The sequence below is a fragment of the Botryllus schlosseri genome, chromosome 7, assembly GCF_051294905.1.
Source record: "Botryllus schlosseri isolate E-star chromosome 7, Bs_hap1, whole genome shotgun sequence".
NCBI lineage: Eukaryota > Metazoa > Chordata > Ascidiacea > Stolidobranchia > Styelidae > Botryllus > Botryllus schlosseri.
In genome coordinates, this window is record NC_137242.1 from 23928994 (window position 1) to 23942909 (window position 13916).

The 13916-nt window shown below is 40.5% G+C and overlaps 2 protein-coding genes and 1 long non-coding RNA gene across 3 annotated transcripts in view; 1 reads left to right on the forward strand and 2 right to left on the reverse strand.

Moving 5' to 3' along the window:
- LOC145442952 (uncharacterized) overlaps positions 1 to 13916 on the forward strand; it is a 418025-nt gene that overhangs the window by 74698 nt on the left and 329411 nt on the right. The gene's annotated exons all lie outside the window — the stretch shown is intronic.
- The window catches only part of LOC145442828 (sialate O-acetylesterase-like), a 360699-nt gene that overhangs the window by 45440 nt on the left and 301343 nt on the right, over positions 1 to 13916 (reverse strand). The window lies entirely within an intron of this gene.
- Positions 7440 to 12276, reverse strand: LOC145442435 (arsenite methyltransferase-like). The gene is made up of 4 exons (XM_080320342.1): positions 11881 to 12276; positions 11097 to 11208; positions 10911 to 11031; positions 7440 to 8335 (listed from the first exon to the last, which is right to left on the reverse strand). Exons 1-4 carry the CDS (start codon positions 11978 to 11980, stop codon positions 8123 to 8125), a joined length of 546 nt encoding a protein of 181 aa, XP_080176468.1. The 5' UTR covers positions 11981 to 12276; the 3' UTR covers positions 7440 to 8122.

Genomic DNA, 13916 nt, shown 5'->3' on the forward strand with positions numbered 1-13916 from the left:
GGCATTTTCAAATTTTTATTTTTGGCAGTTTTGGCATCTGGCTCCTGAAATGCCAAAAATAACACGGCCTGCCTATGCCCTATATTAATGTACACGATACCTAGCGAAGATTCGGTCCACATAATGTCACAATGCTGAAGTACATATCGGCGTTTTAAACGTCGCTAAATGTATCAACCGCGATAATCAAAGGATATGATAATTGCATAGAATCAGTGCATTCCGTCGCTTTGCCAACAATTTCGACGAGGACTTACCAAGGAATATAAGCTTACGCCTTAACAGTCTTAGCCAGACCGGACAATGTAATCGGAGTCTGAGTATTGCTACATTGATATTGAGCAGAGTGTACAACGGGTTTCTATACTCACTACCGATACCACAAACAACAACAAGTTATGCAGCAGTAGCAAGCACCTTAATCGCACGGATTTGGTTTTAATGATACGGTAAAGATATGAAGTCAAGACTGACCCCGTACGACCGTTCGATTTTTACATCATAAGACGATATCAATGTCATTGATTGGTTGAATAAGCATCATTCGCTGACTACGTATGTCGCTCGTGATGTTGTGTGATTGCGGGTCAAGCTCACAGCAGAGAGTCACTAAATATTCACAAACGGAAAGCTGGATATGCCGAGAAAATTTTGCAACAAAGCAAGTAAAACTTTTAAGGTTGTCGAGGTGCATGGTACATGCTCGTTTAGTGTTGATTTTTTATGCTGCCTGCACCATGCATGGAGTGGCCCGTAGATGAAATGCAATAAATTTGAGCCAAAGATTATAATGGAGTGAAAATTACAATTTACCAAAAGGTTCACAGTGCAGAACCTACCAAGGTTCTGTTGTGAACGCGAACTTCTAAATTTCCGAGGTTCACACACAGAACGCGAACGTGAACCTCACGTTCACACCATCCCTACTGAATACCACTATCAGGGAATAAAAGGGACATGCCAGTGCGTAAGTAAACCAGAGATGAGCATGGATTAGGATTAGGTTTTGAAAAAACAGGATTTGTGAAATTTTGTCGGATTTGGATTGGATTAGAGATTTTTTCTGAACGGATTTGGATTGGATTTACCGATTTTCTGGGAGATTATTATGTCGTGTGGCGACAAACTTTATTCAGATCAGTTATTGATGTACTTATAGTACACTACACTATGGTTCACTCGGTGCAAATGAACATGAGAGGTGCAGAACTATGCTAAGTTATCTTAAGTCAAGAGAATCGTTGGTTGTGAAAGTAAATTTTCCAATCCCTCCCTTGCATAAATTAGCATTTTTTCTGAATTTCAAGTTGGAATCAAAAGCGCACAAGTACAACACACGCGCGTCCACGTCGTCCAAATATCATATGATCGACCGGAAAGATCATCGCTCTATCAAATATGCCGGACCTGATGTGTGGAACAGCATCCCGCCGGCCATCCGACAGTCGACGAGCATGTCCACATTCAAGTCGAAATACAAGCAATTACTACTAAATAAATACAGTCCATCCTCAAGATTACCGGACCACGACTGACCTATCGATCTCGCTTCCCATGACATGCCGCCCTATTTCTTGTCGCTTTCTTTTTCTATACCATATTCTTTACTTTCATTCAGTGTGCATGCCTCCTCTTTACATCGCCTAGGCCAAGGTGGGTGTCAGATTCCATAGACTACTCCTTGTCGCTTCGACATCTTCCTGTCTTTTCATTGTATCGCATTTTTTGTGGTGTATTGAACTGATAAAATTGCTAATAAACCAATGATGATGATGATGAATCGGATTAGGATTGGACATGGACTATAAAATGAAAAAGTTATGGATTAGGTTTTGGATATGGATTTGAAGTTTTGGATTTGGATTGGATTAGGACATAGAAATTCCAAATCCGTTCATCTCTGAAGTAAACCTCTACGAAAGAACCAAAAACTAAAATGGCATATCGTCATAAGACGAAGCATTCAAACATTACAAGAAGCTCACAATGCAAGGGTATATTCTTTTTATTGCAAATGATTAAAAAATATGGTATGGTTAGTTCAGGCGTGTCAAACTCAAATTGCGTCGCGGGCCGGATTCCAACTTCAAAATCGCTCGCGGGCCGGACCAGTCAATGACTCCATAATGTTATCTGATACCCTTGATTTTCACTTCAATACTTTATTATCAGGCACATATACATAATTATCATGATAGCATATATTACATTCTATCCCGGATAGCGGGTTTTATTCTAACAACTAGCCAGCCCCCCATTCGGGAACATTAGAATTCGTAAAAATACAACGATTGGTCGGTTGAATACGCCTATGGACCTCTACAAGAGTGACGTTAACGAAGATATTAGTCGGCCTATTTCTGTGATAGCTTTATTTTAGCCGTAGGCCTACTTCAGCTTAGAGGTGCGCAAAATGCAGGTGCATCATCGGCACGAATAGTTTTAATCTAAGCCCCGTTTGGTACAAATGCAACCTGCACAGGAAAATAATGCCCACGTGGTGAAATGCGTATTGGAAAGGAATTTTCTCTTTAGTTTAGTCTGGTACGTACAATGATATATATACACTGATTGGAAACTGCCACGCTCCGTAACGCTGGAAGGTCTGCTCCCGCCGAAATCAGCGTGTGCGCGGATAAGGTTGGCTGCATACACTTCGTTGAGTAATGTTGACCGTGGTGCAATGCTGCTATCACCTTTGCTGGCAGATATTTCATTGGTTTTTCGTTTGTTGGTTAATTGTTAGTAGGTTTTGCGAGCATAGTAAAACAGTACTAAATACTGAGGTCTAATCAAACTTCCGCCAATGTGCAATATTCAGGTATTGACTAGCTGCTTAGGTTCTTGCATCTGTGTATGAGCGGAAAAAGCTTGGAAAATTAGGTCAGCTTGAGATTCGAACATTTGTAAGCAGCAATTACGCCATCTGATATCTTGAAAGCGAAACTGTTTAAGATGCTTGTGTGATTAATCTTATTGCTGGTGGGTGGCCAACCTGAAAATTCGATGAGACCCATTTCACAGAAGAAAGCAATTTTATTGAAGGCTACTATAATATTTATAACTCTTTTTTCTCACTAATAGTTGATAGATGAATAGTTAGTTGCGTCAGAATGGGGAGACACAGTGTTGCATACCAGGGTGTGCTAAACCTCTGCCAATGCGCATTTGTTCAAAGTTATTCCTACAAAACGTTTTTGCACTGGCGCCAACTATCAATCAGCGGAAACCTTGATAAATTTATAAGAAGCTTGCGTGAAGATCCGTGGCTGGATCAATTGTACAAAAAAAAAAACGATTTAAGGATTTGGTAACTTCATTTCAGGTCATCTGATTTGTTGGAAGATGAGTAAATGATTCTATACTGTACCCTTCATCATTGCATAAGAACTATATAGAGTGGTAAGCTACCTTGACTATTAGTTTAATTCCAAAGGTAGTTGACTGGTAAAACTGACAAAAACGAGTTTTGTTTTAATGTCTAATGCATTTGTTTTTGCGGACAGGACACAAATCGATCAATTTGAAAATTGGAGCAATTAAAACCATAAATTTGCCTGTAAATTGGCTACATTGTGTTCTCATGACTTTATAGCTTTGTCGAAAACTTCATTGCGAATATTTCAGCAATGCTGTTCAATGTGATGTTTCATGTGTTTGACTGCTTCTGATTTTTACATTTTCAGGGAAAGAGAATATTGTATTCTGTACAAGGAAAGAACGAATGGTAGGATTCGTTGATCTTGGCGAGTCGAGACCTTTAGATGATGATGAACCAGATACACACCCTCTTCAAGTTTATGCAAGGTGCCTGGTAACGCCATTTTCCAAACCCTTGGCATACTACGCAACAAAGTCGGTAGCTTCATTTCAACTTTCGAGAATTATTATGGGAATGTGTCGAATCTTGAAGGATTGTGGATTTCGGGAAGCTGCATTTGTTGCTGATGGACTCAGTGCAATAATTGCAAGATGTTCCAAGAGCTGAATAACTTGAACCTAAAGTATCCTTACAAATTCAAAAATATATTCAAGCCCCATAGTTATTTTTGCATCGATCTATTTCTGTACAGTTGCATATTAATGTAACTTTTTTCAAATGCATGCATCATTATTCTGTTTATATACACATTGATTAGGGATTAGAGGATTAAGTTCTGTGTTCGTAAATGTTGCATCTGTGAAGTGTATGTATCTTGTTTCATCATTCCTCATTTCTTTACATAACATGATGGGATCCTGAAAACTCAATTCTGTATTGTAAGGCATCAAGATTTTGTGGAATGATCACGGATAGGTGACTTTTTGTCAGGGGTGATTGATGTATGCAGCGTTGCTACTGAAGTAGTGGAAGTCTTCCTACAATGATTAACTCAGGTTCAAATAGAAGTAGCGAAAATATAAATCTGTAAAGTACTTTTGAAAAGTTCTAAAAGTAGATTTGGTTGTTCGCTCACAGTCAGTTGGAAATGGTCACTTTTGAAATTGCAGGGTGAAGCTAAGTGACTACCACAAAATGACCATTGACCAATAAATAGGTGGGTGCTATTTTCAAAAACAGATATCTCTGGCGAAAACTAAGTTGTGATGTTTTTGTTTAGTGAGTAGTATGAAAACACAACCACCCGAGGAAGTAGGCCAACCTATTTGAGTACTCAAAATACATAGAATTACTTCTCTAAAACCAACCTCTGATTGATATTTATTTATATACGATGTTATTGATGTATCAATATGATGGAAAAGCGACACCTCAAGTTGGAATGAAGGTTGTGTCACTTGCAACAGTGGTTGAACGTCCGCGACTGTGTGAACATACGCCTCGTTGGTCGTCACAAGGCTACAGCACGGAGACTGCGTATAATCGCGAGTCGTCAATGTGCGAATGGATTTGCGATAGGAGCACGACGCGCGAAATTTAACTTGCAAACTGGGTGTACGTGAATCCGCGTTTATATGGCAGTGGTCCGCCAGCATAATCAGAAAAAATCCCAGATGCGAGAAAGAAATGCGCTTTGAAAACTATTCGACACGTTAACGCTAATTGCCACTGATAAATATACCCAATGATATATATGTCATTGCTATTGCTAGTTCGTCAAAAAAGTATTGCGGAGGAAGCTTTTGTTGACAGCACAACTGTGTATGCGATGAAGGGTGACCAGGAACACGCTGAAACGCAGAGCTCACGGTAGTTTCCAATCATTGTATTTATATCATTGGGTACGTGTGATCGATTCAAATATAATTCAAATCGCGACAATCATTACCTGAGTTCATGAAAGTAACAACATGCTTCAACTAAATATAAGTATAAGTAGACTAATTATTATTGTCGAAAAAATTGATTCCCTAACTCTATAAACCTTCGCGCCTTACGCGACAAGAAAATAGCTGTATAGGCTATACTGATTTTCATATCACAGGGTGGTGCTTACAAAGCCGATTGAAACAAATTGTTAAGTCTTGCGTTTACCGTAAGCTATACTTCGGCTCGTTCGTCAGTCGTCTAATACCGTCTGTGAATCGGATATGAAAAGAGTCTTGATGAAATTACAAGTAGGGGTAAGAGTGGTCTGAAGGATTCGTCCCCAGAGATTGGTTTGATCGCCCTACGAGGCCCAGGATCACTGTTTTCGGGGGTTGAATGTGACGATAATAGAGTTGCGTTCTCCATAACGCATTCAAACACAGGCTAAACCTGTCACATTGATACAACAAATTCTAACGAGATAATATGTGTTGATTTTGCAAGGGGGGCACGAGTCATTTAAAAAACTTCCAAAGGACCGTTTTAGCAATTTGTTTGAAAGGTTTGAGAACCATTGATCTAACACAGTGGTTCCCAACCCTTTTCGACTCATCGCCCCCTTTTGAAGCTCCACACCGATCATCGCCCCCCAAATATTGGGAACCGAAAAACAGCACTTCGTCAGCACTCCCACCAAAAAAACGTTGGTCTTTGGCCCCATAGGGTGATAAACCAAACCCCAGACCCCCCTCAGCCAGTGGGCTTTTTGTCGCTACATATTAGCTATATCCTATTTCATGTACTGTTTGGTCAGTCACCATATTTCGCCTAAACGCGTCAAATTTATATCATGCATGTTTTAATGGTCAATATGGTCGATGTGGTATGTTGGAAAAGGTAGGACCCCTAAATAATAATTAAACATCTTCGGGCGGAATCGTTGTTATATTGACTTCTTTACATTATGCTATTTCATGATCTCCTATATCTGCTATGTCAGAAGATATAGAAATCGTCAATACGTACCAAACTAAAAGACGCACATGATTTCATATTGGTATTTCTTTACTGGCAAATAATTTTTTGCTTGCAGGATGGCATTTGTCCTGTAGGGTAAGGTCGCCAGGACAGGAACACTCGACGCCAGCTATTGAGGCGCCTACGGACAATTAAACATGACGTTTTCGGTCAGCACAAGGGCATTCCTTTTCGGCCAAGGTCTTCTCGCTGCTGATCGTTCTGGCATACCTCTCGGAGTCGCATGTTACATGGCCTCTAACTTCATATGTCTTGGTGCGTCGTGGCGCAGTAATGGCAGACACCGAAGTCTCCCATTTCCATAAATCATACGTAATTTTGTTGGATGACGGGGACCCTAACATCAAGACACATTAAAATATTAAATCGCGCCCGGCGAATTTACTCTATCATTCATGTTAATTCACGAAATAATTTTGGGCCTCATTCGATTTCGGGCCCCCGACCCCTAATTGGGGGTTTGGGGTGCGGTAGTTACGGTCCCGACTCCAATATAGCCGTTTTAACGCGCCATCGCCCCCCTATCGCCCACTTCGTCCGTTTTCGCCCCCCTATCGCCCCTTCGTTATTTTCGCCCCCCTAGACTGCCAAATCGCCCCCTGGGGGGCGATATCGCCCACGTTGGGAACCACTGATCTAACAGATCGTAATTTAATAAATATAGTGTCATATTCAGGATGTTCGGTTTTGAATGAGCGCTATAAGTCAAGATAGGGTATATAAGTTGGTTATTCATTGTTACATATTCTATGATTATCATACTGACAACGTTCTCTGACCTTCAGTTGCTGAATAAAATGTAGAATCAGTAGGCTACATCATTTGCATGCCGAAGCCGCATTTCAAACCTCATCAGAGTACTATGGAACCGCATGAAAACACTCGAGTAGGCTATATAACGAGAATTTACAAGTAGCTAGCCTACCTCTGGATCTCACCATCTAGCTAATTAAAAAGCATGCACATAGACGTTTCTATAGATTCTATATCGAGTATTTTAGCATCGATAGACGCAGATAAGCGAGTGCTATACATGGAAATAAACGGAAAATGCATATCATTACTACAACATACTATTATGTCGTTATGTGATAGCTCTTCATACATTCCAGCGCTTAATGTAGCATACAAGTTTTCGGGGGATTATACGCTGAGTAAAATTGGACTTATTGCAATTTATACTTGGCTATGAGCTGTTATTTGATGTCAGTGAAATTGTGTCGAAATTTACTCTTCGCAGAGACGACATATAAAGGTTTATGACCAGCAGAACACATCCTAATTGTCTGACGGGTATTCAGCCACGCGTGTGACGCTAGTTTGCAAGAATTCTCTTTCCCGGTTTTCAGAAGCGGCCTTGGACGGCCTTAGACATAACTAGGCTATAATAACCTTCATTTTAGCATTTATATACAGGAATCAACTATAACTATTCATAGAAACAAACAACTGTCATCCATTATATTTTTGTGGCAAATTTAGAGGTCTATCAGAGTCGCAAGAAGGCTTCCTTGGAGCCGCAAGCGGCTCTGAGAGCTGCGATTAGGAATCACTGGTTTAGAATCTCAATTCTGTCTCAAAGCGTCATCAACATGACAATACCAAGCTTTTAAATATGATTTTCACAAGTTGGGTAATGAAGATGACTATAACTCGTAAAATCTAAATAACGCGCTTCTGATCGGTGTGGGTTGTAATCATAGTACTCCAGAAACAATATTATGCATCATTTTGTTGTGTATCTCAAAGCTCGACTCCGTCAGTCATTTATATACATTAAAAACGTGTTTTTTATACTTTTCCAGTCGCATAGTGCCTAGGGCATATGCGTAACTAGATTTTCCGGTGCACCCATACATATGCATATATTTTGCCTTCGCCAACACCGCCGTAGAGTATCACTTCCTTCTTCTCTAACTTGATCACATTCGCGGTAATGAGTTCATCCGCGTATCCCATCAAAACCTCCAAGTACTTCCGATTTTCCAGTCCACTTCGTGAATTGAAAACGAGTATTCCTCCATGTCTGATCACTTTCACCAGTTGCTTCGTAAAATTGAGCAAATGAGTGTTGCGATGGAGCTTTATATTCAGAGCGATAGCGCCAGGATTACTATAGGTGACAATATTTTGAGACTCTGCGCGCAATGATGGCAGACTTAATACCTTGGGCGCAGGACAATCCGCGAATTTCTTGGCGATGTGTCGTGAATCAAATGTAGGCCTATATATACCAGCTTATTGCCAGACAAATCTTGGATCATTCAAGTTCAATGTCCCGTATAAGTAAATTTATATATAGGGTTACTACATCGGACGAGAAAACGTATTTACAGCTCATTTCATTGGGATGACAAAAAACGTCATTTTTGCGACTCGGTTCCCATAATCTCGTTCTTAGCTTATGTTAGCCGAGTTGAGTGAAAAAAGGTCATTCTTCTAACTAAATACCCGTCTCTCGTCAATTCGGCCCACATTTCGCCTGATTCATGTTATTTTTGGTCGTTTAGAATAAAAAGTGGGGCTAATTTACAAAAAGGAGAACATTTCTTGAAAAAGGAGGGCAAATGCTCCCAAAGAAGGACTACGGTTGGTTGGTTGATTGGTTGGTTAGAAACATAAAAGTCGAATCCTATATGATCGTCTCTCATTCATCAACGGATGCGGTTACACAGTACACAGTCTTATAGTTGCGATGAATTTATACGCAAACGTTGTCAAAGTATAGTCATTATTGCTACTCAAGTAGAAGTTGAAGAAACTCCCTTAACTTCTACATTATTTACAAATAGAAATATAAACTTCCTAAGCATGTCAAAACTGATTCAAGTGATTGTAAAAGATACAGGTCTGAAATGTACTCAAATAAATTAGTTTCAAAAAGCAGATTTGATATACAGTGGATGGGTTAATGCGTATAGTTCCGAAATTGCGACATGTACCTTTTTGCAACCAACTATAGATAGGCTAAGTCCCCCAGGTGGTCAATGTAGTGTAGTGTAGAAAGCTACTCAACTATAAAGGTAGTAGTGACGCTAAAATTAACTCAAGTGCAAGTAGCATTCCTTTTGAAAGCATCCTAAAACAACTTCAAACAAAAGTAGCAGCAGCGACGCTAAAATCTACTCGAGTAAGTAAGTACTTGTTAGAAGGAGCTGCGAATACAACAGCTACAGACTGAGCCCTGTATGGACGGTGCAGAGAGGTGGATTCGTGATGCTACATGGTGCGTGCACAATTGCGCATGCGACAGAAAAGCAAGAGACACTTGAGAATGCGACCCTTACGCATGGCGACTTTTGGTATTGGCGACGCGTGAGCATAGAGACACATCAGCATGGGGCACATCAGCATGGGGAAACATGAGCGTGGGTACACAAACACATGGTCATGAGACACTTACACACGGCGACTTTTAATCATGACGGCGTCTGAGAATAGGGACGCATGCGCATGGGTATACGTATGATCATGGCTATTGGTTACATGAGCATGGGGTCAAATAAGCATGGTGACAAACGAGCATTGGGACTCATCGGTATGACGACAATTCAGCATAGTTACACGTGAACACGGTAACACGTGAGCATGCGACACATTAGCATTCGATATTACAGCATGCCACACTTGAGCACATCTGCATGTGGTCAAGCGAGCATGGGGACATATCAGCATGGTGAAATGTAATCATGCGACACATTAGCATGTAATGTTTCTGCATGACGAAGCATCAGCATGGTGACATGTGAACGCGGTGATAGCAGAGCATGCGGCAGATAAGCATGCGATAGTTCAGCATGCGACGTTTGAACACATCTGCGTGGGATGGTGACACATCGGCATAACGGCACATCAGCATAATATTGGTAATTGCGTATATTACAATTAATTTTTCACCCTCTCTCAGCCTACGTGATCAGATTTGCCGGTAGAGCTGAGGGAGGTGGTGAGATCAAATAGCAGGCACAGTAATATTTCGCAACCTAGCCGCCTCATATGGACCCCGTATTTTGATGATTTCAGACAACATGCGGCTGTAATTTTTGACCAAAGTTTTGTTTGGTAACACACTTCGCAAGGTCGCATGTTGGCCGAAACTTCATAAGTCTTGGTGTGTTGTGCGTGGAGCGGTAATGTCCGGCATCGAAATGTATATATTTTTTAATGAATGATGCGTATTTATTTCTTGGGGCATGAAGGGTACCCAACCCATATTGAAAAGCAGGCATTTAATTTCAATAAATCGCACGAAGTGCGAAGACGATTTTGAAGCTGTATCGATTTCACACAAAATACTCTATATTTTATGTTGGATTCCAAAATAATTTTCGGCCGCCTTTAATCTCGCCCACCCAAGTGAGGAGTTTAGGGTGCGGCAGTTACGGCCCTGGATAAGAAAAAGCTTCAGACGCAAGCATAAATATGGACCAAATCATAAGTCGTACCACGTACCACCTTCAGGGTGAGAATACACACTCTTTTCACTATTACTGTAGGCAAACCCTACTTCTGTACTCCAAAAACGCAGAATCACTAACCGAAACTGCATTTAACAAACAATTATACATGGAATTCTGTGATCACAAAAAACCATAGGTATCGGTTTACAGTACACTCATACTCGAATGGATCGCGCCGGAAGATGGTTCATCAAGAGCGCGCTGGCCGCGGTCACGACATCATATGAGCAGTCCTCAATCGACAGTGGGTCATCTCCATGTATGGGTTGCCGGAAAAGCTTTCTGCAATTGTGAATATGCTATGTGAACTCGCAATTGCTGCGTTACGCACAAGATTCGCGACTCACCTGTATACAGCCTTCGATTTGGCTACTTCTAGCATTTTCGAATTCATATCTATACCGTCGATATGTCCTTTGTAACTCATGTCTTTGCAAATGCGCGCATTGCGACCAGTGCCTGGCATTGAAACGGAGAAATATACTTACACCGGGAAACACGTCATGTATCTGGCATTGTGGGTTGAGATGCACAAATCCATGTATCTCTTTCAAAGTTTGTTCGATATCGGAATTTATAGTCGATAGCAATGAAACATATATAACTATAGCACTTTCATCGATAACCTCTATATTTACAGGATATGGCATAGCATAAGGCGAATTTTCAAAACTTCACATCATTTATTTGAACAACATTACTTACATTACTTGGACGGGAAATAAACTAGCAAACCATTGCTACGCTTGAACGTGAAATCTTCTAGAAAAGCTACACACGAGCACCTTGTTGTGTTAAAGAGACCAATCTTTCCAGTCCAGCAGTTGTAGATTACAGTTCTCTAACTCCCTAATATCACGTTGTTACGTCACCAAAATTGCCGATATTTTTACCTCTAACGCCCGACACCGATATTTGATTTAAAGTCAGATAAGGACTCAATATTATCGGTGAACCAATAATCACCCGCGTTCTAATCAGTATGGAACTATTAAGTATTTCCAGTTCTATATATCATAATTTCTTATCCCGAATGTACCGACCCACAAACGAGTTCAGTCGGTTTGTTGGACTCAGACACACGTATTCTCGCATAAGGTTACTATGTCACAAAATTGACATCCTTTTTACCCGCCCCTATATCCAGCATTAGACTTGATTCGCAGTTTCTGATGAACTCGAACGCAACTTTCATCATGTTGGCATTCCCGACTCCATTAAGCGAATTCATATCTTCGTCATATCGTTCAGCCCAGTTGGTATACACCTGAAGAAACAGATTGAACGGTGTTGCTTCTCCGTGATAAGTATCAAAGACAATGAACTTGGAATAATCAGTCTGCCAGTTGCGTCCTAACCTATTTTGTCACGGCTCCATTTCATAAACTTGGGATTTTGATAAAGTTACAAAGCGACGAAGATACAAACGGTTTAAGATAACAAGCGAGGAAAATTACTCTTCGCACAGCGATAATTTCAAGAATCAATGAGCGTAACCTCTGGGCCGCAGAGGCCAGACAACTGACAACCATCTCGAATACCTTATATGCGAAGAATGCTTATTCCTTATTGTCGATATGAGAAAATGCAATAGTGATGAAATGCATGCCAGATGGTGCATGATTTAGATACAGGAGATATAGACGAAGTGGAACATTACATTTCTTAAAAATATGTTAGCAACCGTTTGGATACCGTGGATTTCTAAGGATAATATACACTGGGCAACAATTTTGAAGGAAAAACTAATTGTCCTTGCTTTTGCAATGGATTTCGGCTAATTTTGGCATGCCGATTTCGAAAATGCGTCTGGTTTTCTTCTTTATCACGTAAAGTTTCTGCTCTACGACATCTATGCCCACAATACGCAAATTTTCGCGAATTTATCCATATTACTTTCGCATATTGTCCGGCCTGCGTACAGTTTTTCGTTTTATATGATAATGTGGCCCGCGGCCCAAGTGTGCCGAGATTCCCCATGCACTACTTACGTAAACGTCAAGTTTTAGTGACTGACTGTTATTATATACGTGTGTGCGCTGCGTGCGAGAGTGAATTTTACGCGTAAGTTCGTCGAAGCGAGAAGACTTGCAATAGCGGCATTTACGATGTACTCAATCCTAATGAATTAATATCTTGGTGAATTTAGGGTACCCGGCTTAACGAACGCCTTGGAATCTTGATTAAGGATTGCACCGTGTGTTGACTGATCAGAGAGAAGCGGACATGACGGCGCCTGTAAGACAATGCTGTTCGCAAATCCACATTGTCTTAGTCATTACCGGCGAGAAATGGCATTGAAGTGACATTGATGTCGTTAAAATACATTCATTAAAAACGATTTATTCCTTGTATATGTGGATAAATGGTCGAATAATGTGTCGATTCAGCAATCCGGCCCGCCAAATAGGCTACTAAATTTCCCTATATCCGTCCCACCGACTGGAGAAGTTGCCCGCCCCAAACATATATACCATATAGAAATCCACACTTGATAATATAATAAGTTATCTAGCCAATGGAGCAATTGAGTTATTAAGAAAAAACGGTACTGGTATCGATCTAGGCCGATGCTTTCACCCATGTTTGGTTACAGCAGGCAATCATTCGAGGATATTTCAGACACATAGTTGATGCAAACTGCAGGATATGACAAGAAAAATATTTAGTGTTTAGTATCAGCTATATGTCCAATGCCACATTAAGCTTATCCAGTGTAACTTGAAACTCTTATACGCTCCATAATTTGGATTAAGATGAAGATCTTACGGATAGCAGGACTAACGATGAAGATATTTTTAAATGGAAGATGATTCAGAAGGTAAGTCCATGAATACAAAGTAAATGATCTGACATAGGCTTTGGGACTTGGAATAGAAATATTCTGAACTTTTAGCAGCCTTGCGAATTGAGAAAAGATTACTTGACAAAAGAGACGCAGAGAGAGAGAGAGAAGATATCTCACTTTCGATCACGAGAACCCAGTAAACACATTACAGACCAAAGATGTAGAAAGCGGAGTCCGATATAGTAGATATTAGAGCAGTGGTTCTTAACCTTTTTCGTGTCGTTACCCCCGAGAAGTAAATGACGGAGTTCAATTACCCCCATTTTAAAAACACAACAAATTACGAATGACAATCATTTATTCGTAAAAAACACAATGA

Coding starts and splice junctions, on each gene's coding strand:
- LOC145442435 (XM_080320342.1), bottom strand. CDS start 11,980: ATGAATTCGCTTAATGGAGTCGGGAATGCCAACATGATGAAAGTTGCG. Junction 11,032..11,096: donor AAATCGAAGGCTGTATACAG/GTGAGTCGCGAA, acceptor TCACAATTGCAG/AAAGCTTTTCCGGCAACCCA. Junction 8,336..10,910: donor TTCCGGCGCGATCCATTCGA/GTATGAGTGTAC, acceptor AATTTTACGAAG/CAACTGGTGAAAGTGATCAG.